We start from the raw sequence: 25,116 nt of genomic DNA, 5'->3' as shown, positions 1-25,116 counted from the left end.
TTTTTCTTCTTTGCTAAAGATCCTTATACACCGACATGCCACCATCGATTATGTTGGAGAACTTCAATGAACGGCTCATCAAAGGGTCCCATTCTTGAGCTACTCGCTGAGTGACTTTTTAGCCAATCAGAATGCAGAACACAATGCACAATCCAAATCCGTGAAGTAGCGAAACCGTGAAAAGTAAACCGTGATATAGCAAGGGATCACTGTAATATATATATTTGTGTATATATATATATATATATATAAATATACCTATATAATATATTATAAATAATATATATATATATATTTGTATACAACATTTGTTGTTGTTAAATAAGAGAAACAGTCAGCTTTATAACCCCAATTTTAATTAAAAATGCATTGATGCAGGAATTCTTACAAATAGAAAAAATTTTTACAAAGAATTTTTAAAAATAATTTTTAAACATTTCGAAGTTTTAGACCTCTTTGACATTTGATTTAAATTATTTAGAAAAGCCCAACAATAAGTCAATAATAATAATAAATAATAACAATATATAAATAATAAGTCAATAATAATAATAATTAATAACAATCTATAAATAATGAGTCAATTATAACAATAAATGATAACAATAAATCAATTATAATTCAATAATAAGTCCAAAGGTTAACAACAGATTTATCCTTAAAAAGATATGTAGATTTACCTACTGATTCATGTGAGTGATCAGTTTGTGTAACACAGATGTTATGGTGTCGGGTTTCACTCCAACAGTCTGCCAGTCTTATCAAAATGTGTTTCCACAAAATCTTTTGAACATATCCACACTGTATTGCTAGTTGGTACTGGGTTAGATGTTGTGATAGCTAAGATCCACTTTTTCCTTAAGTCTGAATCCATTGGAAACCTGCAAGAAAAGTTCAGACTCTGAGTCAAAAATGTAGAAATCTATATTTCTATAATAGCCTAGTCCTAGTCTACTTCATATAGGTTTAACACAATAAAGTTTACATTTATGTCAACAGCAAATTATCCGTACATCATTCAGCACGTTGATAACAGCCCTGCAGCATCATGCATGTCAACATGTGTATGATTAATGAAGCCCCTTTAGCATTAAAAGAAAATAATTATAGTACTTACCTGTGAAATGATATACCTTGCTCCTTCGTGGACTAATTTCTCTGATTTTGGCAGTTGAAACCCAAACAATGAACTGGCATTTTGCAGAAAATGTGTTCACATGCATTCACTCCAGCAGTGACTTGACCTCACCAAGATGGCGGTGCTCTCCTCCCATGAGGAACCACGTGATGTCTCCTCTAGTGATAGAACTCATTTGTTCTGACTCTCCCCAACGGAGTGATGTTCATTCCACTACGTGGCACACAAAACTTTCTAAGTTGCACATAAAAATATTAAATATTTGCTTTCAATTTCTTATTTTTTATTTTGCTTTCAAAAACTTTTTTTGCGTTTGCAAAACACGTGTTTTTGAATGCGTCAAATCTTGCTTTTTTCCTATCTTTGATTTTGCTGAATACGGAGGCTCAGAAACCAAACCAGATCTTTTTACCCTCAATTTTGGATGAAGACATTTTCATTTTTTAAAATCATTTTAATAACAATTCATACTTTCAGACCAGTACGATCAGCATCATCAACTGACTCAGAAAAACACATTGATTAAGATGATCTTGTCGGCAAGAACCACATGTGATAAATTGATGGAAAATCCACTTTTTTCTTCAAATTGGCAGCTTTTCTGTTGATTTCTATCTCCATAGCAACCATTTTATGTTTTTATCACCTGGGGATAACGAACAGATGGACGTCAGTTTTCCTGGTAGTGATGACATCACATTCAGAGGGGTCACGGTCTGGTGGAGCGTCTCTGCAGTCCGCACTTCCTCTGTCTCATGAGGGTTTGGATCCCTGCAGCTGATGAAGACTCTGGGATGTCAAAGTCAACCTCCAGTGGTGTTTGCTGAAGATGTTTGACATTCCTGATCACTTTAGATCAGGGGTCACCAACCTTTTTGAGACTGAGGGCTAATTCATGGGCATTAAGTGGTATTAAGGGCGCAACAGGACCTGTTTGCTAAAAACCTCCTTGCCCCCCCCCCCACACACACACATTTGCATGCGCCGATTCACAAGTTTCAGGCCGTTCCATACTCTGCCATATATTTCACGATAGCAGAACTAAAGTACATTTATTACTTATAGCAAGCACTGAATCACCATCCTCTACTATCCAGGCATGAACCGTTACGCCAGAGTCTTCATTTACTATCCTCTTACTTAGTAGCAACCACACTGGACATCTCCCAATCTGCTACCTGTGCCCCATGCAAAGCACAACCTCGGTTTGTTGAGAAGGACACCCACATAAATTAGCGTAGTTGTCCCCAACCTAACCCTTTTTTAGCGGGTGCAGGTTCCTCTTCTGTCCCATCATTTGACCGTTTCCCCTTGTCAAAGCAACTTTCTATAGAAGTTTGTTTTTGCTCATCATGTATCACGTGATGTTTGGTGTCGCGACTTTGACGTGCGTTAAGTGTGACGGATGTAACAGAAAGAATCCAGTCACTTATCAAAATAAAACGTTTTTTTCGAGAGAAAAAAACAATAAAATGGAAATTATTTTTTATTTCTATGCGTCCCGGTGCCAAAATTTCCCGCGGACCAGTACCGGTGGTTGGGGACCACTGAATTAGCAGATAATCATATTTGTCCATCTGTTTTGAACACACCCACCACCAGCCAAACAGCATTACCTTCACTTCTGCTCACAGCTCCCTCACTTATGGTGAGCATTTAACACACCCAAGATTCCAACTTCCCATGAGTCTTAAAAGCTGAAGGCGGGGCTAACCCCCAGATCGCCACATTATATTGATTTACTACTGTTTATGATCAGTGCTATTTTTGGAGCATTCCCGTTAAATGATATTTACCCTTCAAATTTTTTTTTACATTCTTGCTTTAAATGGGACAGTGATCTTTGTGTCTTTTGTGGAAATGATGTAGAAATTGTGGTGTCACTGTGGTGGGGTGGCTCGAGAGCCGGTAGGACCCAGTAGCAGAGGCGGAGGCACGAAGAGCAGAGACTAATGGATTTAATAAACAAAACCAAACACAAAGCGCTGCAGAGCAGGATTTCAGAACAAAACAAAACTTACTTGACGTGGCGAGGAACATGAAACATGGAACGTGGCAAGAGACAGCATGACACTAAACACCATGACAAGACTAAATGAACCAGCACAGGAGGAAGGCAAAGACATGACTTAAATACAGACAGGGCAGACAAGACACAGGTGAACACGATCAGGGCAGATGGGGACCAAAGGAAGTACAACTCAAGAAAACAGACAAAACAGGAGAACTTTCAAAATAAAACAGGAAACAGAAACAAACAAGACAGAACAAGAACAAGGACGAAAAACAAGACAACGGACTCAAATCATGACATGTGGAACATCTTTTTTTTTAATGTTTTCATGTAAAATAGTTTTGGTCTTCTTTTCATAATTGGCTCAAATCCAAAAATATCAGCATTAACCCTTTAAATTGAAATAAAATTAAAATTCGATTACAATTAATTGACAAAAATTTGGACTTTCTGATTAATGTACTGCTTGTAATTTAAAAAACATTTTATTCATACTTGTAAATTCTTAAAGGTGAAACCTCACATTAATGGATTACTCAACCTTGACAACCTATTCTCTAAATCTTTACATTACATTAATCATAAGAATGTCCAGACATTGTGTAATTTATTTGATCTATTTAAACTTTTGTAATAGACACTTATTTTCATGGATTATTTTTTTAAGTTATATTTGCTTTCATATTTTTTTTGTCTACTTTTATCTCAGAATTGATATTGTTGTCATTGACAGACATGCTGTGTTTGTTTGTTGAATATTTGCTTCAATTAAAAAAAAAATTGGGTGCTCATGCGCCCGCAGGCACAGGGTTGGTGACCCCTGTTCTAGTGGGTCTAGATGACCAAACTCCCAACATTAAAGTGCCTAGGATAGCACAAGGGTTAAACAATGTATTTGCGTGTCTTGTCCTTTTGTTTTTAAATGTGATGATGTTTTTTTGTAAAGCACTTTGAGTAGCTTGAGTTGTAAAAGTGCTTTAGAAATTAAGTTTTGCTTTTGATTCCAACAGTCTGGTAAGTGTCAGCCCATCCTGGGACAGCATCTTTCTCTGGCATCGTTCCCTGTTCCAGTCATGTAGAGCATCATCTAGTCCTGAGCCAAACTCACAGGAAACATCACTCTGCTTCAGTTCAATTCACTTGATATACTCCAATATCACAACTCAGTTGTCTCAATGAGCTTTACATTGGTAATTGAACAAAAACATGCAATCAGTTCTAAAATTCAATATCTGATTGCTAAACTAAACTAGACAAACTAAACTAAAGCGACCATCCCTGCCCCTTGACCCTCCTTCTCTCTTCAGTGATGAAATGAACTTCCAGCTTCCTGTTCTTGACTGCACTGCTTAAAACAGAAACCCTCAGCTATCACTGAGGCTTTGGTTCAAACTAAACTCTCTAAAAGTCTACAGTTTCTTTAAAAGACTTTACCTTTGGTTCCACTGCAGTCCGTTCGGCGCCACTCACACAGCGCTGAGCAGCACAGACACCCATCATCTCTGTCTCCCCCTCTGGGAACTGTCTCCAGAGAACTGAAAGGACTTCATCTCCCAGCAACCCCAGCAGGTACTTCCTGGATGCTGCACACCTGACTCTCATTCCCTCAATCAATCAAAGATAATCTACTTAAGAACTGAGCATCACTGGGTGAGAAGTCTTGTTTGTGCCACTCTGACTTCATTACAGAGTGTTATATTAGGACATGATCTTCAGTTTCCTGACCCTGACTGTCACCTGGATCCTGACTATCCCGTCTCTCCTCTGATGATCTCATGCCTGTTACTGACTCCTACCTGACCCGGATTTAGCTTAGTGGACTTTAAGCTGAGCTAGCAAACCTGCTACATTTGGATCCAGCCGTCTGTTCTTCAGACAGGCAGGGTCATAGCAGCTGATCAGACTCACCAAGGCCAGAAACTGAACAGTACTGGAAAAGTATCTGGGAGAAAGAGACTGCACATAACAGCAATGCCTGATGGCTGGTCTCTCTGAGAAAAGAACATAGCAACCTCCCTGAACAGAATCCAGTAACCATCACAGTGGCAGACATCCAAGAAAGAGTCTCAGGAATGAAGACCTGGACAGCACCGGGCCCTGACATGATACATACCTACTGGCTAAAGAAACTCAACGCACTCCACCAGAGCCTGGCAGCACAAATGAACCAGCTGCTAAGAGATGGGACTCACCCCCAATGGCTAACGGAAGGATCCTGATCCAGAACGGTCCTGATCCAGAAGGATCCTCAAAGGATGCAGTCCCATGTTCTGTGGTAACTAGTAGGAAAACGTTGTTTTACACACAAGCCATGAAACTCACAGAACACACACACACACACACAAATATAAAGCTGGAAGAGGCCGTGGAAATAGAGAGTCTGGAAAAGATGGTAAAGGTCGTATTTTCTAGATTTTCTAGCACTACTTCCAGATTACTGTCATGTTGTGATGCTTGATGTAATCCAGTGGCTAAAGTTACTGTAAGTAACTTAGTTACTGTTGAACTGTTTTAAAGAAAAAGGTACAGATGTGGAGGACTGGCTCCTAAACCATAGAATCAGGTCCACCAGAAATGAGAGAGGTCACGCTCTGGGAGAGTTTGAAGAATAATTGTTCCTCCATTTTAGTGTTTTAGCACCAGCCTAGTCCTGGTTTGAATCTCTTTCATTTTGGTTTTATGCTAGTAATTCTTGTCTTTTTTGTTCTCCATGTGTCCAGCACCTTGGGTCTCCTTGGCTGGTGGTGGGAGGTACTTAGAAATAAATAAATGATGATGAGAATGAAGATGAGAAGTTGACCAGGGGCCTCATTTAAAAACGTTGCGTATGCACAAAAGAAGGCGTATGCCACTCTCTACGCAATAATTGATATTTATAAAAAGCAAACTTGACAGGAAAATGTGCGGTCCTTCACGCAAGCTCTGACCCAGGCATACGCACAAAAACGGGTGAAATGATTAACGGCAACCTCGTCGGCAGATGGAAGGAACAAGTGAAAGTGAAAATGACAATACTGCCTCTCATAGATAACATGAAGACTTCACAAAGCAAGTCTTACAATTAACAGCTACACCAACACCCGTTTGATCGATCAGCAGTGAAACAAACAAAAAAAATCAAACGAAAACTACAACAGAAATTCAAATGAACACATATTTGCAGAAAGAAAAGTGAAATATGTTCTGCAATATTGGCATGTTGTGCAATTCATCCTCATAAATAATATAGTTAACAGAACAAAATAATTTACAAAAGTGATATTCTCGTCAATGTGTCCGTCTGGAGGGGCAGATATAGCTGTGGGCGTGCGGACGGACGGACAGACGTACTAATTGTCCACTGGGGAAAGTTGATTTCATAGTAAAACATTTCTTCATAAGCTATGGAATTATGGTATTCATGCATATGCCTTTAGTTTGTTTTATTTTTGATAAAACAATATATGGCGTTTGTCTCAACCATTCAGAAAGCAACAAGAAATTACATTTGGGCTGAACAATTTCCCATTTCCACGTGGATTATTACCGACATCTGTAGCTTGTCAGATGCAATAAATGGATGGAAATAAAATGCCCCATCACAATGCGTAATGACGCACAATGGCTGATCTTGGATCTTAGAAGATGTGGCAAATGGAAGAATTCGGAGTGAACGCATCTTTAGACAGCAAGAAGACTTGCTGGCAAACAAGGACGAGTGGCTTATGAGCTGGTTCCCACTTCCTCGAGCCGTCCTGTTGGACCGCTGCAGGCTTTTGGGCCCGGCGTTACAGAGAAGCACTCGGAGGAACCACGCGTGTCACCTGGTGCATGCATCTGGCGCTCCGGTCCCCCCCCCCTGTAGCCTCACAACCTCGGACCGGCCACGGTCGCATTTACGGCGTCTGCCACCGTTTGCTCACGTGCCTTTTTGGCATTAGTAATGCCCACACTGTGCCCTCCAAACAACACTTTTCTCCTCTTTTCCACCTCGCCAACAATAACTTCTACTTCACATTGAGTGAAGTTACGTTTTTTTGATTTCCTCTCGGTGTTTGCCATGGTTTCGCAATCAATGAATATTCATTTGTGGGCGTTTCACAGACTATTTATGGGTAACTATGGGCGTGTCATGAAGCCACAAAAGCTGCACTGCATTTAGAATGTGTTGTGATTTATTAAGGTAAAGATGCGTAGGATGTGCGTGCGCACGGTTTTATAAATCCGAATATTTCTTTGTGTACGCACGTCCTATGTTTCATCCGTACGCCACTTCTGACGCAAATCCTACGCAAAGTTTTATAAATGAGGACCCAGAGCTCTTGTCTGATATTATAACCATAACTTACAGTATTTTATTAGGACTTCAGAGTCAGAGAAACTTTCCGATCATTCAACGTTTAATCATGTCTGTTCTTCTGAGCCGTGATAATCCATGTAGATGCAGAAATTCTACAGACACTGCAGAACTACACTTGTCTGCTGGTTTCCTGTAAGTCAGGAGGTTTGGGGGAAACAGGTTTTCCTGTTCCAAGGTGCCGTTGGCTGTTATGCACCTACTAGCTATGTGAAATCTCTGCCTTTGACCCCTCCCCTGGGGAGTGGTGAGCTGCAGACACACCCACACCCATTTGGTGGTTTACGAGCCCCATCCAGCCCCTTCATGCTGAGTGCCAAGACCGGTTGTGTCATCGGAGTTTGAATCATTTGAAATTGTAAAATATAATATCATCTGTTCTACATCGAAACTGAAATATTTAATAATTTTATGAACGGGTACTCTATTTTTATTTTCTGCTTTTCATTCAATTAACTTTTTCATAAAAATAAATATAAATAAATAAAATGAAAACATTGACAGCACCCGTGGCCGACTGCTGACTGTAATTGTGACTAAAAGTGGATAATATTGTAACTACCTGGGGGTTAGCCCCACCTTCAGCCCCTGAGATTGACGGGAAGTGAGGAATCCTGGGTGTAAACCATGAGAGAGAGGGTTGTGAGTTAAAGTGACGTCCATGCTGTTTGTGTGTTGAAGTAAAGAGGCTTTGATGCTGAAAAGTAAACTTGTTTGTCTTCCTATTAGTTCTCCTTGAGACTGTCTGGGTTGTGCAGTGTGTGGGCCACGGGCAGCTCTCCAATGAAGCAGCTTTATTAGCAGCTTGCCTTTTGCTTCTCCACTTGTGATGTGACGTCATGTCCTTTCATGTTTTTGGAAAAAACATGAAAGGACATGACGTCACGTTTCCTACCACTGGTTTATGTCATCATTTTCATATCATTTCATATTTCAGTTTATGAGAACTGGAATTGTCCAGAAAATATGTAACTCTTCTTCGTTCGGTTAAATATACACAAGAAAACCTGCTGCAGACGACAAAATTCCGGCTAGTGAATCATTAGCCGGTGTGGGTACCGGATCGACTCGGGCTGCCGGATGTTCTCGACGGTAACACCAGTTGGACAAACTACTTAGCGAGCGATTTTACGTTTAGTGATTTTAGTACTTAGCGACGTCGTACCCATCTAAGGAATTTTTGAGGATTCGTTTTGGGTTTGAAGAGAATGACTGCAGTATTTGTTTGAATGACATTGAGACGGTGGATCATTTATTCTTTAACTGTGTTTTATAACTCTGTGAATTATAAAAACATTCTGGGATGAGTTCTGCTTCTGGTATTCTTCCAAAATTGCAATGCCAGTTCATTTATACTCAAAAAATTTTCCATTCGGTGTGGTATCATATAATAGACCAGAAAATACAGTTCTAAATATCCTGATATTGCAAGGAAAGTTTTATATGCACAAAAATAAATTTTTGAAGACCAAATTTTTTCCAGACCACTTTTTACAACATTTCATAAAGAGCTCTGTTTTTACTTTCAATCACTTCATTATACGAAATACAAACTTCACGAGTACCCCTAACTAGTATTAGACTATTTAGATTGGTTCTATGTTCATTATTTTACTTATGTTTTTATTTATTTGTGTGTTATGTTCATTGTTTCTTTTTTTCCCCCTTTATTCTTTATTTTCTATGTTAACATGTTATGTTTGGCAATGGTGACTGATCTTTGAGGTAATATTGATTACATTGTTATTGTTCGTTATTTAATGTATGATACCGCAATTGTCAATAAAGTTTAAAAAAAACTTAGCGACGTTAACTCATTGGTCGTGGCAACTTACAGCCAATCAAATAATGTGACGTCTTCATTGGTCGAAGGACCCCGAAGGACCCCGAGAACAGTAACACCATTAGCAAAACTGTTGATAAACTGCTATGCGACTTTGTCTGGAAAAACCGAACTCATCATAAGGAAATCTGTTCTAATGAATGATTACACTAGTGGGGGTCTGAACTTTCTGGATTTCAGTACCCTAAATATGACTTTTAAAATTAATTGGATAAGAAAGTTTTTGAAAAATCCGAACTCTCTGTGGAACCTCATTCCCAATTATATTTTCTCCCAGGTTGGTGGCCTCGACTTTTTACTGCTCTGCACCTACAAGCCCGACAAAGTGCCCATCAAACTATCTTCATTTCATAAACAGATGTTACTTGCTTGGTCCATGACTTATAAACATAATTTTTCTCCTCACAGGTTTTACATTTGGAACAATAGATATATTCTTTACAAAAACAAAACTATCTTTATCCAACAGTGGTTTGATAATAATATCAGACTAGTTAGTCAATTATTCAATCAACAAGGTCAACTTTACACTTACACCGAATTCCTTCAGTTCTACCAGATCCCTGTTTCTATGAAGGACTTTTCGGTTGTTTTTGATGCCGTTTCCCTCAACCTCGCCTATCTTTATAAAGGAACTCCTACTCCATCTGCTCCCCAACCACAGCTTCATGTGACGGACACTGCTGTCGGAAAACTCTGCTTCTCTGCTTTGAGAAATCAAAACAAAGCCATCCGAAGACTGTTCCAGCAGGAGCTAAAAACTGAATCCCCAGCCATAACTTTCTGGACTTCACTTCATGGTCAAATGTGTTGGGAAAAGGTTTGGCTTCTGCCAAACAAATATCTTCTAAACAACAAAGTGAAAGAGGTTTCGTTCAAGATCATTCATAGGTTTTATCCAACAAATCAGTATATGCAAAGGCTAAAAAGGGATATTGATAAAAACTGTTCTTTCTGTTCTCAGTCTGAGGAAACGTTGGTGCATATTTTTTGGACCTGCAAGTACACTGAAAAAATATGGGACAAATTGACAAATCTGATAAAAACTCAAATTTATTCACATTTTAATTTAACCTGGAAAAACATCTTATTTGGTTACGTTAATTATGATAAGACATTTTTATCTCAATTTTATTTAATAAATCTTCTGATTTTATTAACCAAGTATTATATTCACAAATCTAAATTCAGCAATAAAGCTCCTAATTTTATTGATTTACTAGCCCAAGTTAGATGTTACTTACATTCCATTTCCCCCAGTACAAACAAAAAAGCTATTAAAACGTATCACCTTGCTCAGCTGTATAATTTAATGTAAGTTTATTTTTTTGCTTGTATATCCCCTGGCGTTTATTTTGAACATTTGATGTACAGTTTATTGTTCCTTGTTCTTTTGCTGTATGTCACTTTTGTTCTGCATCAATAAAAAAAAAAAAAAAAAAAAAAGACCCCGAGATCATCCAGCAGCCCGAGAACATCCGGTACCCACACCGGAACCGGAAGTTTATGTCCTGTTCTCCCTTCTCCATTTTGGTCGAAAAATACTTTTTCTTGTCGAAATAAACAAGTCACACCGAACTATCGTTGATTTTAAAAAATATCGTGTATAACTTTATTTGCCAGTAAAGTTTAAAAAATCGTTGTTTGTTCATCGACATCATTATGTGAGCGACAGACAACACTCCCACACCAGCTGGTGGCGCTAAAGCACCATGACGCTGTTAGCCAAACAAAGAAGAAGAACAGCACGAGGCGCTAGCAGCGTTAGCTTATTAGCAGGCTAGCAGCGTTAGCTTGTGTTGAGAGGTCGGTGGTGTTTTGTTGGGACGTTTGTGAGGTTTTTGGACAGAAAGGACGATACGTGGTTCGTGTGGGAACTCTCAGCATTTTCCAAAGTGTCGTAAATGAGTGAAGAAGTGTTGAACGGAAAGACAACGTGGATTGCTGTGATTGTGAGACTAGCAGATGATCGATCGGAGCTGAAGAGGACGGCGGTGTTTGTGGGAGTTGGAGCTGAAGATCGGAGCAGGAACCATGTCTTCCCTTCAGTCTCTGAGAGAGTTGATCAGCGAGCGACTAGCTGCTGCTGCTGAAGAAATCTGCAGACTCTGTGAAGGAACCATCGTCCAGTACGAGGAGGAGCTCTGTCGTCAGCGCAGACTGCTGGATGTCATCTGGAAACCACAGCTGCAGCTCCACCACATAGGTATGTCACCTTCATCACACAGACAGAGAAGCCCTTTGAGCTTCATGCTTTTTTTTTTTTTTTCTGTTTCACTTGTGTACTAATTCTGCTATACAAATAAAATTGTCTTGTCTTACTCTCACAAGTACAAGTCACTAAAAAGTTAAGTAAATGTAACGCGTTACTACTACCCACCTCTGCATTTATATTTGTTTCAATGAGGCTCTTGTGGTCCTCCAGACTCCTCAGACATTTTCTCCAATGATCACAGAGTTTATTGATGCTTAAAAAAAACAAAAGTCCTGGAAACGTATAAAAGGCTCCTTGTTGTGTTTGTGTCCCTGCAGTCCTGCCCCAGCATTGGATGACTGAAGAGGAAGATATCTCCAACCAGCAGAGGAACTTCAGAGTGGAACAGGAGGAACCAGAACCTCCACAGATTCAAGAGGAACAGGAGGAACCAGAACCTCCACAGATTAAAGAGGAACCAGAACCTCCACAGATGAAAGAGGAACCAGGGGAACTCTGCATTAGTCAGGATGAAGATCAGCTTGATCTGAAGCAGGAGACTGATACCTTGATGGAGATTCCTACTTATGAGGAAGATGAGAACAGTGAAGCAGATCTAAACAATCAGCAGAGCTTTAATGTAACTGATAGTCAGGATGAAGAAGGAAACCAACATAAAGAATCAACATCAACTACAGATGAAGAGACAGACCCACAGAACAGAGATCAGAGGAAGAGGAGGGACAGAAGTCATGTCCAAAGTGTGGCTAGCTCTCACATGTCAGCAGGTCAGTGTGACTCTGATCTTCATCTCCACACTATCGGTATGTTCACTTCAACAATGGTTCTATCTTGAGCTTCAAGCTCTCCAAACATGCAGTCCTTCAACAGCGTGTACTGGAAGAGTCTCTTCTGTCCCTTCCAGTTGAAAAGACAGAAGACATTGTTGGTCAGTGCAGCCCACAACATTCTTCAAATCATATGATCTTAGTTAGTCCCTCCAGCTAACGACAAACAGGAAACCTTAACAGATCAAAGAGAAAATTGTTAGCAGATAAAAAAGTCCAATCTGTTTTGTCGTCTGTGGTTCTAAGTTTGTAGTTCAGTTCTTTTCAGCAGATTTCTCTGTCAAACCCAAAATCCCATCTAAACCTCTTTGATGTCTCCATGGCCGCCTTTACACTGCATGGTTCAAGTGACCCAATTCCGATTTTTTCCCTCTCACGTGGCACAGATCGGATATGATCGGTGAACGTGTAAGCAGGACAAAAGCGCATGGATTCTGTTTTTCTCAGATCGGATACAGGCCTCTCTCATATGTGGAAATAAATCGGAAACAAATCAGATACGTGTATTTGCGTGTGCCATGTAAGCAGACAAATCGGATATTCCCCAGTAAATGCGTGTCATACGTCAGTGACGTCAATTCAGGACACCACCAACTGAGATCACATGACTCATTAAGGTGCTTTTTGTGCACTGATATTGCTGTCAGCGTGTTGCCTTTCAGCCTCAGGCTTCAGACCGTAGTCGGAAACCGCTGTTATGTCCGGTCCGGTCCCGGTCGGGACGCAAACGGTAACTAATCAAGCGGGACACCGTTGCTCTGGAACAGGCTAGAAGCTGTTTATTTCTTTGGGGGGCGTGTATGATGGGGACCATGTGTGTATGTGAGCGCGCGCACGCGTGCTTGCGTGATTGTGTGTGTAAGGAGAGAGGGGGGTGTGAGCGCAGAGCGGGGGACTCTCGAAGAACCGTAAATTAAAAATAAGGTATCTCGCCCAAAAGTTTTGCAGTCTTTCTGACTTAACCCACTCTGCAGGCTGAGGGTTCAGAACGGAAAAGTGAACCCCGAGGAAATCTCCCGTGCGTTTCTGACCACGGTCGGAAAAGAGAAGTCATCGCGCAGGAAAGGTTCAACACTTGGATCAAACTGTTCGGACAGCACAACGTCTGCAAACACTTCCTCATTCAAAACTCAGAGAGAGCACATAAAACGGCCCAGCAGCGCCCCCCCCCCCTTTTTTTACTCCCCCGTGCATCCCCTCTGGAGCGCCCAAGCCAACGCCTCCTTCCGTCGCCGCCTTGCCTCCATGACAACCGCAATCACAAAGGTCTGAAGGAGGTCCGCGGAGGGCGGAAATACTGCTACGTAGTCCTCAGAATGTCTACGTTTGATAGTTTCAGCATTGTATAGTGTAAATGCAAAAATCAGATACGGGTCACTTTTAAAAGATGATATAAGCGGGTCGTCAAAGAAATCGGATATTGTCAGAAAATCGGATATGAGCATCAAGACCTGCAGTGTAAATGCGGCCCATGTCTCCAATTCCAGACATTCAGACAGATTCTATTTCCAAAACTACATTTCAAGCTAAAACCCAAAGACAGGGTCCTGCTCATGGATCTGCAGACAGAAAAGATTCAAACCTGAACACATCAGTGAAAAACTGCTTAGTGTCAGAATTGTTCTCCATCTTTTCTGGACTGATTCTTCCTCCAGTGCAGCTTCATCTTCATCAAACTGCTCCTCATTGGTGGGTGGAAACACAACAGGGAGGTTTTTCTGTGTCCAGTTCAGCTCCATGAATGTTCAGGCTGTTTAATGTCAGTGATTTCAGTTCTGCTGAGATTTGCTTCACTTCCATAAGAACCTCAGCAGCATCAGGATCATTTTGTTGATGGTTTGTCTGTGGAATGACATTTCATACTCATAGCTTCAGTGGAGATCAAGAGTCTGGAACCTTTAACAATAAAAGAACCATTTGATTCAGTTTCTTCCAGACCAAAACCCAACAAGAGCCACAAAGTTCCACCTCACTGTTTAACAAAATACTTTTTATTTCTGTTTTTCTGGTTGTTGTTGGCCTCCCGTCAGGCCTTTGGAGATTCAGATGGTTCAGGACGTCCAAAAATGAAATGAGCAGTTGGGAAATGAAAAGACACACAAGAGTCTGCATGAATGTTCAAACCTTTTCCAAAAGGGGAGAGGTGGAGAAACACGACCTGTTAGGCTCTGTGGCTGTCCTCTCTCTCTGTCCTCAAGGCTAAAAGGCTTCTTTATTATTCAGTAAGGGAAGATATAAACATACTAGATACGTCATTAGAATGGTGTGTTTTTGTCTAGTCTGCATTGCTGGTGTCGTGGCTCCATAAAAACTCCAGTACAGAAAGAAAACGGAGACCAAAAGTCCAAAACTATCTATCTGCTACTCATGTGGGTCAAACTCACTCTCTGAGCATCTGATTGACATCAGAGCAAATGTTAGAACGCCAATCCCATTTGATTTGGTCTGTGCACAGATCTTGCCCAATTTAGTCTGAATGTTTGATTTATTCTCTCCACCTTTCCTTGTGACTGTGGGTGTTTTACCGTTTCAAGTGAATGTTTCAGGCCTAACAGGGCTCCAACCTTCTGCAGGTCCTGGTTTCTGAAGTGGATTCCACTGTTGGACCGGTCTTTTATGGGAAAATCATGTAATGAATGTAATGGTTAATAGACATTTTATTACTGATTTTAGACATTCTATTACTGATTTGCTGTCTCTCTTCTTGGGGGGGGCACGCCTCTGCCCACCCAGTAAATGCATCCAAGCACACCAAGACAAAACTGTAACCTCTGATGAAGGTCACCATGTCTGTAATATCAATTATGATCTCTCGCCCTGTTGCTGGTTCAACTGGATATCTCTCTGGTTTTCCTGGTGACCCCCCCTTTTGTAATCTTACCACCTCATTGAAGCATGGCTCCGGCTCCCACTCTGTTTCTGAACATCTCTGCTCCTTCTGCTTCAGCTAATCCGACTAGCAGGCTAGCTGCTGCTGCTGAAGAAGTATGCAGACTCAGTGAAGGAACCATCGTCCAGAGCGAGGAGGAGCTCTGTCGTCAGCGCAGACTGCTGGATGTCATCTGGAAACCACAGCTTCTGCTCCATCGCATAGGTATGTTAGCTTCATCAAAGAAACAGAGAAGCCCTTTGAGCTTCAGGTCCACGCCATTGCACGGACGGACAGACGGCAGTCAGCTGAGTCCGCGTATGGGTCACACGCAACGCTGCCTGGTTCACCGCAGCCCGCAGGCACCGAGATACGCAGAGCTGTGACGTGAGAAACCGCAGAAAAACAGCTTATGAGGAACAGCAGGAGTCACTCGAGCAGCAAAAGCTGCCTGTTTTCTGGCTATGGTTGGGGCCAAAATACAGCTAAACAGCTTTGGACGCGGCTCCTTCCAACCTGGAAGCCGCAGGTCTCAGGCTGATTCTGAACTGACAGTGAGAGAAAAGCTTCCATCCTGCAAAATATTGTGATAGTTCATTTGGCAATACTTGTATCGAGTCAAAATGCTGCTAGGACGATATTTCTTTATTATTTATGAGCATCCTTCAGCATCTGACTCTTTTTGTCCACTTCAACCTCCGACCGCTAGTTGGCAGCAGAGCACACAGAGCCTCTTTGAGCAGCTCTACTCTGCACAAGACAACAGGAAGACTGCAGCCAGAGGCGACTAGTTTCGTTGTTATGAGACACGAACTACTTTGTTTTTACTTGGGAGAGATACCAAACTGAAACTCGGTGCCATGTTACTGCCAGAAACATATAAAACGTACACTGACCAAAAATATAAACGCAACACTTTTGTTATTGCTCCCATTTTTTATGGTATGAACTCAAAGATGTGAAACATTTTCCACATACACAAAATAACCAGTTCTCTGAAATACAGTTGCAGTGCTTAACATTATGATAATTAAATTAACTCAATTTTACAATGTTATTACAGTGGAATACATTAAAAATCAGGTAGAGATTTTTCAAAGTCATCTTGAAAAGTCATCAAAATATGTTTTGGTAAAATATCGGGATACGTATCGTATCGCGGGCGCGCGTATCGAGATACATATCGTATTGCCAGACTCTTGCCAATACACACCCCTACTTAGGAATTCAAATAAACAATAAGCAAAATAAAAAAAATAACACAATGGTCAGAACAATGAATAGAAATACAATAGTGCAAACTGTGGATGGAAAAGGTTCAGGTAATGGACTGTTAACTGGAGATGTAAGTGAAAAGTCTAAGGGGGAGGAGTTAAAATGTGTTTATGAGTCTGACTGCAGAGGGAAAGAAACTGTTCTTATGTCGTGAGGTTCTGGTCCTGATGGACCTTAGCCGTTTGCCTGAAGTGAGTGGTTCAAGTAATCCATGTCCAGAAGGGTCTGCTGCTATCCGACCTGCTCGCCCCAGGTTCTGGAGACGTATAGGTCCTGGAGAGATGGAAGGCTGCACCCAATCACCTTCTTAGCTGAGCGCACAATACGCTGCAGTCTGTTTATGTCCCTGGTTGTGGCTCCAGCGTACCACACAGTGATAGAGGATGTGATGATTGATTCTTCTATGATGGTCGTGTAGAACTGCACCATCATCTGGGCCGGCAGCCGGGCGTTCTTCAACCTCTGCAGGAAGTACAACCTCTGCTGGGCCTTTTTGAGCAGGGAGCTGATGGACGGCTCCCACTTAAGGTCCTGAGTGATGGTGGAGCCGAGGAAACGAACAGAGTTCACTGTGGTGAAAGGAGAGTCTGTCAGGATGAGAGGGGGTGAGGGGGCTGTGACTTTCCTGAAGTCCAATTTACATTTTTTATTTTTTATTATTTTTTATTTGAAAAGGCTTAATTCAAGCGATCAAATAAGAATACACAAAAAACAACACAATCATCAGTTATACATTCATACAACGACGAATAAAACTTAGGATAATTAGACATATTAATAAATATTTTGCTTGAAAGGGAGTGGAAGGAAACGAATGTATATAATCCCACCCCGTTATACTATAACCATTTTATTGCATATTTTATCTTTACTCGTTTCCTAGCTTTTATCAGACAGAATTAAGAATCATAACGTATCAGTAAAGCACATGGCAAAGATGAATTACTTAATTATTATATAAAAATAACTATTTTAGAAATCAACATGGCAAATGCGGATCAGTTTTCAAAATATATGCAGATTATGCTACTTATAAAAGTCATTGATATGATTAAAAAAATACTATATCAGTAAAATAGACAAAACACTGTCTTCTGGGAGTTGAGCTCCAGGTTGCTGATGCTGCACCATGACACCAGCCGGTCCACCTCCTCCTGTAAGCAGACTCATCATCCTAAGAGATCAGCCCGATTAGGGTGGTGACATCCGCAAACTTGATCAGTATGACACAGTCATGGCTGGAGGTGCAACAGCTGGTGTACAGAGATTGATGATGATAATAATAATAACTAGAAGGGGGTGCATTTCCAGAAGAAAATTCAGGGTTGGATGCTATTAGCATATGCTATGCTATTGCTGAATGAAAGCTGAATTTGCTGAAGAAATGGATGAACTGATAAAAAATATCAAGATTTTGCTAATATGGCTAAAAGTAGAAGCATTGCAATCAGCATGATCAACTGACTCAAAAAAACACAATACTTAAGATGCTAACAATGCTAGTTATTTTTAATGTGGCAAAAAATGCTAGCATTGTGATCAGCATCATGAACTGACTAAGAAAAACACATTGCTTTAGATGCTAATTATGCTAACTATGCAAGTTCCATTTTAGTTCATAGTCTGGTCACATATGCCATTGGCTATTGCAATGCACTTCTCTCTGGTTTTCCCAAGAAAACTCTGAAAAAACTTCAGTTGGTCCAGAATTCAGTGGCCCACATCATCACCAGTTCTCCTTCCTTACATCTACAACTACATACAAAATCCCGAGGAAGAAGTTTCGTTTGAATCTGGTCGTCAAGGTGCTATTTTTTTGAAAATTCAAGTTGGCTGCCTTTTCCCGGGGTCAAAGGTCGATGAAACTCCAGAGGTGGTTATAGACTTAAAGTAGTGGCATGAGCGTGAGTGATATTTCCTGAAAATCGTAAGGAAAAAAACTTGAGTTTTTTAATAATGTGGAAAAATGTGAAAATCACCCGTATTATTGTACAAAATGGCTGCCAAACCGTAGGTCGTGTTGCCATCCCATAATGATCACAAATCTAATGTTTTAGTCCAAAGCCTTGTGAGCATTTCGACGTTTGAATGGTGTCTCTAGCTAAAGTATATTGAAGCTGTAATAAATGAAGTGCTTACCCCTCCCTTACTCTTTTAGTGGTTGTGAGCTAAACGGGGCACACAGCTTTCCATTGCAGCCTGTTGAATGGCAGTTCTGCTCTTGCTACCGCGTTAAGAGTGATGCAGCTCACCCATACTTCCTTTCCCCGTTCTCATGCCATCCTCCTTTACGTCCCACAACTACACATTAGTGTAACCTTCGTCTTGCCCTCTTGACACAATTCCCACCTCTGTCTTCCTGAAAGTGTTCCACAGTATAGGTTCTACTATTGTTGACCTCATTAATCTTTCTTTGACTTCAGGATCAGTCCCAAAGTTCTTAAAGCATGCTTTAATAAATCCTGTTCTGAAAAAGCCTAATTTGGACCAGTCGGATCCCAAAAATTTCAGTCCAATCTAAAAGCTTCCTTTTATTTCCAAAGTCTTGGAGAAAGTGGTCGCTGTCCAGCTAAATATGTACCTGGAAGAACACAATAAATCAGATTCAGTCTGGCTTTAAGAAGAACCATTCAACAGAGACAGCTCTCCTTAAGAGTTTCAAATGATGTGCTTATGGCAGCTGATTCAGGCCAGTATACGGTCCTTGTGCTTTTAGATTTGAAATCTGCTTTTGACACTGTGGATCATAACATTTTAATTGAATGTCTTCACAATGACTATGGTCTCTCTGGGTCAGTTTTAAATTGGTTTATATCATATCTTAGTGGAAGAACATTTAATGTGGCTGTCGGTTCTTCAAGCTCTGAAATTAAAGAAATAACTTGTGGCGTTCCCCAGGGTTCTGTACTAGGCCCTATTTTATTTATTTTATATATGATTCCTCTTGGGAAACTTATTAATTAATTTAGCCACATCTCATATTTCTATGCAGACGACATCCAGCTCTACTGTTCTTTCACGGAAAATGATTACGACAAACTGCAAAATTTGCTGAATTGCTTAACGAGCATTAAAACATGACTGAACAGTAATCACTTAGTCCTAAATACTCAGAAAACTGAGACGTTGATTTTTGCCCCAGAACATAAAATCCCGTCCATCAGACAACACCTTGGGTGTCTGAGCTCCTCTGTCCAGTCAAGCCTCAGAAATCTTGGGGTGTTGTTTGACAGGTCTATGTCTCTGGAAGGTCACTCAAAACAGATAGTGAAAAACTGTTTTTATCATCTGAGGAACGTGGCAAAATTAAAAAGTATCTTGTCTCGATCAAACCTGGAAACAATTATCCACGCTTTTATTTCCTCTCGTTTAGATTACTGCAACTCTCTTTTTACTTGTTTTAACAAACGTTCCCTAAACCATCTTCAGCTTGTCCAAAACTCAGCAGCGAGGCTTTTAACAGGAACCAGTAAACGGACACACATCACTCCTCTCTTGTCTGCTTTACATTGGTTACCTGCCAAATTTCAAATTGATTTTAAAATTCTACTTTTAGTTTTTAGAGCCTTGCATGATCAAGCTCCGACATACTTATCTGACCTTTTAACGCCATACTCTTCGGCCCGATCATTGAGGTCTTCCAACCAGAATCTTTTAAGCAATCCAAAGACCCGCTTTAAGACCAGAGATTTGTCATTTCAAGCCGTTGCTCCTCGTCTTTGGAACTCCCTCCCATTGTTGTTACGTCAGATCGATTCCGTTGAGTGTTTTAAATCTCAGGTCAAGACGTTTTTATTTAGGAGAGCTTTTAGTTGATTTAGTCCTAGTTTTACTGTGTTTTGTTTTACTACTATTATTATTATTGTATTTTATTACTTTTTTGTGTGTTGATATGATTTTATGCTCTTGTAAAGCACTTTGTGACTTGCTATGAGAAAAGTGCTATAGAAATAAAGATATTCTATTCTATTAAGGCACGTACACACCGGGACGAATATTCGCCAGGCGTTATTCGCCAGCGTTTTTCGACGCGAATTTTGCGGCAGTGTAGACGCTACTTGGCGTCTATCTTCTTTGCTGGTATGTGTGCTCAGTTTTGTGTTTTCTGAGCGCCCCCAAGTTGTGTTTTACCGTAACTTCAGAAGCTCCAGACACGTGTGCAAAAGCGCCATTCTCATTGGTTGTATAGTTTTCGACGCGACGTGTCAAACCAAAAAAACGAACCCGAGGCGTTTTTTAAAAAGTGACGCTTTGACGCCTGGCGTTTATTCGCGTCGGTGGGTACACTCGCATTGGCGCCCTTTGTTTAGTGACGAGGCGTTAAACGTCGACGAATATCGCCGGCGAAATTCGTCCCGGTGTGAACAGGCCTTCAGGCATACCACCTCATAGGGCGCCCCCTACACTTTGAAGAAAATTTAAGACTTTTAAGTACGTCTTATGGTCGTAAAAATACGTATACAGTTAGATGACATTAAAGACTTGTTTGACATTAAAGACCTGTTTGTACCATTTATAAATTACTTTTCTGCAGTTTCATTTTCTTTGAGAAAGTATTAAATAAATTATTAAGACAACATTTTTATTATTTTCAGCTGGTTCAACCTACAGGTTATTGACTGACAATTCTCCTCATAGTGGGGAGGTGTAAGGGGAGGGGGGGGGGGCGCACAGTGTTGTCCGTGCTAAAGAAAACAGAAGCAACTTCTTTAAAAAAAAAAAAAAAGCACTTCGTTGACAATGTTACAAGTAAGTTTACATTACAAACAATGTTCCTTCAGTGGCTTTTTCTGAAACGTTTTGGAGGTTGTGTTGTAGATGAGCAGTCACAGGTGCTGGGTAATCTTTTTAGAAGGGTTTATTGGATTTTGTTTAAACTAAGGAATTACATTATTAAAATTAAAAATTTAAATTGTCCATATTCTGACAGAGACTGTTCAAACATTGGTGCTTAACAACACACAAGTTCTCAAAACATGTAAAAGGGCCTCTTGTTGTGTTTCTGCAGTCCTCCCCCAGCACTGGAGTACTGAAGAGGATGATCCCTGCAACCAGCAAAGGAACTTCAGAGTGGAACAAGAGGAACCAGAACCTCCGCATTATAATGAGGAACTGCAGGATCCAGAACCTCCACATTATAATGAGGAACTGCAGGAACCAGAACCTCCACATTATAATGAGGAACTGCAGGAACCAGAACATCCACATTATAATGAGGAACTGCAGGAACCAGAACATCCACATTATAATGAGGAACTGCAGGAACCAGAACATCCACAATTTGAAGATGAACATTGGGTACCAGAACCATTACTGTTTATAGAGGAGGCAGAGGAAATCTGCATCAGTCAGGATGAAGATCAGCTTGATCTGAAGCAGGAGACTGATACCTTGATGGAGATTCCTAGTTATGAGGGAGATGAGAACAGTGAAGCAGATCTAAACAATCAGCAGAGCTTTAATGTAACTGATAGTCAGGGTGTAGAAGGAAACCAACATGAAAAATCAACATCAACTACAGATGGAGAGACAGATCCAAAGAACAGAGATCAGAGGAAGAGGAAGATAAGAAAATGTGTCCAATGTGTGGACAGCTCTCACATGTCAGCAGGTCAGTGTGATTCTGATGTTAGAAAAATTCCTAAGAAGCCAAGTTTGGGCAAGAAACGTAAACAATCTCCAAACGAAGAAAGACTTTTCTCTTTTGGGCCTGGGAAAAATATAAGAATAATTACTAACCTGTCTGACTACATGGAAACTGGGTCTGATGAAAGATGTTATATCTGTAAAGAATGTGGTAAAAGCTTTGGTAACATATCTCAGTTCAAAATTCATGCAAGAATCCATGCAAAAGATAAGAGATTTTCTTGTAATGAATGTGAGAAAAGTTATAGTAGTGCATCTCATCTTGATAGCCACATGATAACTCATACAGGAGTAAAGCCTTATTCTTGTAAAGAATGTGATAAAAGGTTTAGTTATGTATCTCATCTAAAAAGACACATGAGAACTCATACAGGAGAGAGGCCTTATTGGTGTATGGAATGTAGAAAGGGTTTTATGGATTTATTTAGTCTTAAAACACACATGAGAACTCACACAGGAGAAAAGCCTTTTTCTTGTAAAGAATGTAAAAGAAGTTTTAGTCAAGTAGGTAATCTCAAAATACACATGAGAACTCACAAGGCTTTCTCTTGACAAACAATGTAATAAAGGATTTAGTGTAAACTCTAAATTTTAAACTTGTCTGTGTTTTTAAATTATTATTTATCAGACACATGATGACGACTCTGACGAAGGCGGAAGTTATTCTGCCAAACATGTTAGGTACGTTTGACAAGAACAAACTGTCTGATAAAAAAAAATAATGTAAGAACACAGTTTAAACTTGGAGAGACAATTAACTTCTTTGAATCTATACTCTTCTGATAAGAGGTCGACCTCTCGACCTCTGCACCACAGTCAAAGACTTTATTTTACAGGGGGGGAAAAGTTCTGTATCTCAGAAGATGTGAATATTTGAAAATAAGTTTTTAATTTTTTAAAACTCCTGGGGTCTCAAACCCCAATGTTCAAATGAACTCCATAGCAACCTGAGCTTTCATTTCAAGTACACAGAACAACAGGCTGATATACCACTTTGATCCAGTAACTCTTTCAGAGGGAGGCACAAGTGAGTATTAAATGTGTAGAAATGAAGTTTTCTTAATACTTGATTGTTTTGATTTGATATTCTTACTTTCTAGGACAGTTTGTTAGGTTTTCATCTTCTCTACATCAAAAGCAAAAAAAGTAATGGCTCAATACATTTCAATCTTTGTGAAGTGACACTAGACAAAAAGTTTTACTGCTGATAAAATATGTACAACTTCTTCACAAAAGGAATTGTTTTAGATGTACCTGTAAATAGAAATGAGTTGTTTTGAGTCATTAGAGCTAATTCTTGAATGTCTTCATTATGGTTGAAATGTTTTTTTTATACAACTTTAATTCTAACACGTTTAATGTGATCAGTGAACATTTTATAAATATTAAAAACAAAATAGGGACTGCAGTCTATACTTTGTTAGGTCAAGTAACCATTTAGTAGAGATAAGTATTGTTAAGATTAAATATATAGTACTTTTCTTATTGATACTGCTTTTAAAATCCTTTATTCTTATCAATACTTTTCTGTTTCAAAAGAAGGATGGAGAAGACAAACCACAATCTTTGTACATGAAAACCTTTTGTTTTAGAACCATTTAAAACGTTAGTGTTATTTGGAACACTGAAATTAAATGTTATAATACTAGTGCGTCTTTGTAATAATTTACTAACTTTAAGGTAACAACTTAGATAAACAGTGCAGTAAAGAACCAAACGTATCAAATGGCCTTCTCACTGCAAATAACAAGAACAGTGGAAATAAAAATGCACAATGTTGTGTTTTAATAAATTTTACACTTTGTGTTGCGTAATTTATTATTGAGGCGAAATATGATCTTTCAGCCTATTGATGTATGAACATTGTGTTTTACAGTGCTGTTAGTCCTGTTCATTTTCTCTCCTTTTTTATTTGCAACGTCTAAGATGGCTGACTCTCTATCTTTATAAATATAGAATAGTGTGGTAAAAATGCACTTGGGAGCAATGTTGTGTTGCTCTGAAATGCAGAATAATGTTGGATTTTAAGTTTTCTAACCAAAATAAAGTCTAAAGCTTGCTGACATACGTTCTGAAAAAACACATGTGCTTTGACACGGGCTTTATCTCCAGTGTTTACGTTCTTTTTATTCCAGTAACTAATCTAGAGTTGGATTCTTGTGTGGAGAAAGCAGCCTCACACTGAGATGCAGCGCTGCACAGTAGGGACGTGATTACGTAATCACCTTGAATAGGGTCAAATAATCGCGGTGGCCGTGGTGCAGCGGTACAGCGGTTGACCCGTGATCGTAATATTACGGGTTCGATTCCCACCTTGCACGCCTATGTGTCAAAGTGTCCTTGGGCAAGACACTGAACCTCACCTTGCCTCTGGTGGGAGGTTGGTGCCAGTGTGTGTGAATGTGTGTGTGACTGGGTGATTGGGACTGTGACTGTAAAGCGCTTTGGGCCTTGTAGATAGAAATGCGCTATATAAGTATAAGTCATTACCATTGAATCAGCTGATTCTGCAGCACAGAATAATCAGGTATATCAGGGTGGCCTAAATGCAGGATCCAGAACTCTTGATAACTAAAAACACCACATTAGGTGGTTAAAACTCCACAAAAATAGCAGGACTTGGAACCAGCATGATAACAGACCAAACCAAAAAAAAAATCTGGTACAGAGAGCAGAAACAGACACACTTAAATAGAATACAAACAATTTAGCCTAAAGTGCAGACAGCTGAGTGCCACTTTATGGAGAGCCAAAGGAGAGGAGGCGGAGCCTCCAGGAGAACCCACAACCAACCTGATAATATAAAACAGGGGGGTATTCCAGAAAGCAGGTTATGCTAGCTCCCACGGTAAGTTTGAGGCTAAGGAAGTTGATAACCTCAGCTTTCTGTTCCAGATATGGAGGTATGTTTCAGGGTATGTCAAGTTGCCATGGCAACTCATGCTCTGAACAT

At 40.1% G+C, this 25,116-nt stretch overlaps 1 protein-coding gene across 3 annotated transcripts; it reads left to right on the top strand.

Annotated features, from left to right (window-relative positions):
* Positions 1-11,485: 11,485 nt before the first annotated feature.
* LOC110013862 (zinc finger protein 699) lies at positions 11,486-24,245 on the top strand. 3 transcript variants are annotated; one of them, XM_023963907.1, is made up of 4 exons: positions 12,249-12,313; positions 15,321-15,467; positions 21,526-21,753; positions 21,790-24,245. In XM_023963907.1, exons 1-4 carry the CDS (start codon positions 12,304-12,306, stop codon positions 22,713-22,715), a joined length of 1,311 nt encoding a protein of 436 aa, XP_023819675.1. In that variant the 5' UTR covers positions 12,249-12,303; the 3' UTR covers positions 22,716-24,245. The 3 variants fall into 3 exon arrangements, 2 of the variants coding, with proteins under 2 accessions (XP_023819675.1, XP_023819671.1); XM_023963903.1 differs by having other exon boundaries at positions 21,526-24,245; XR_002874883.1 differs by lacking the exons at positions 12,249-12,313; positions 15,321-15,467 and adding an exon at positions 11,486-11,537 and having other exon boundaries at positions 21,526-24,236.
* The last annotated feature ends 871 nt before the right edge of the window (positions 24,246-25,116 follow it).

This window comes from Oryzias latipes, chromosome 2 (genome assembly GCF_002234675.1).
Source record: "Oryzias latipes chromosome 2, ASM223467v1".
Taxonomy (NCBI): domain Eukaryota; kingdom Metazoa; phylum Chordata; class Actinopteri; order Beloniformes; family Adrianichthyidae; genus Oryzias; species Oryzias latipes.
The sequence above is the reverse complement of the archived record's forward strand: the minus strand, read 5'-3'. Positions and strand labels throughout refer to the sequence as shown.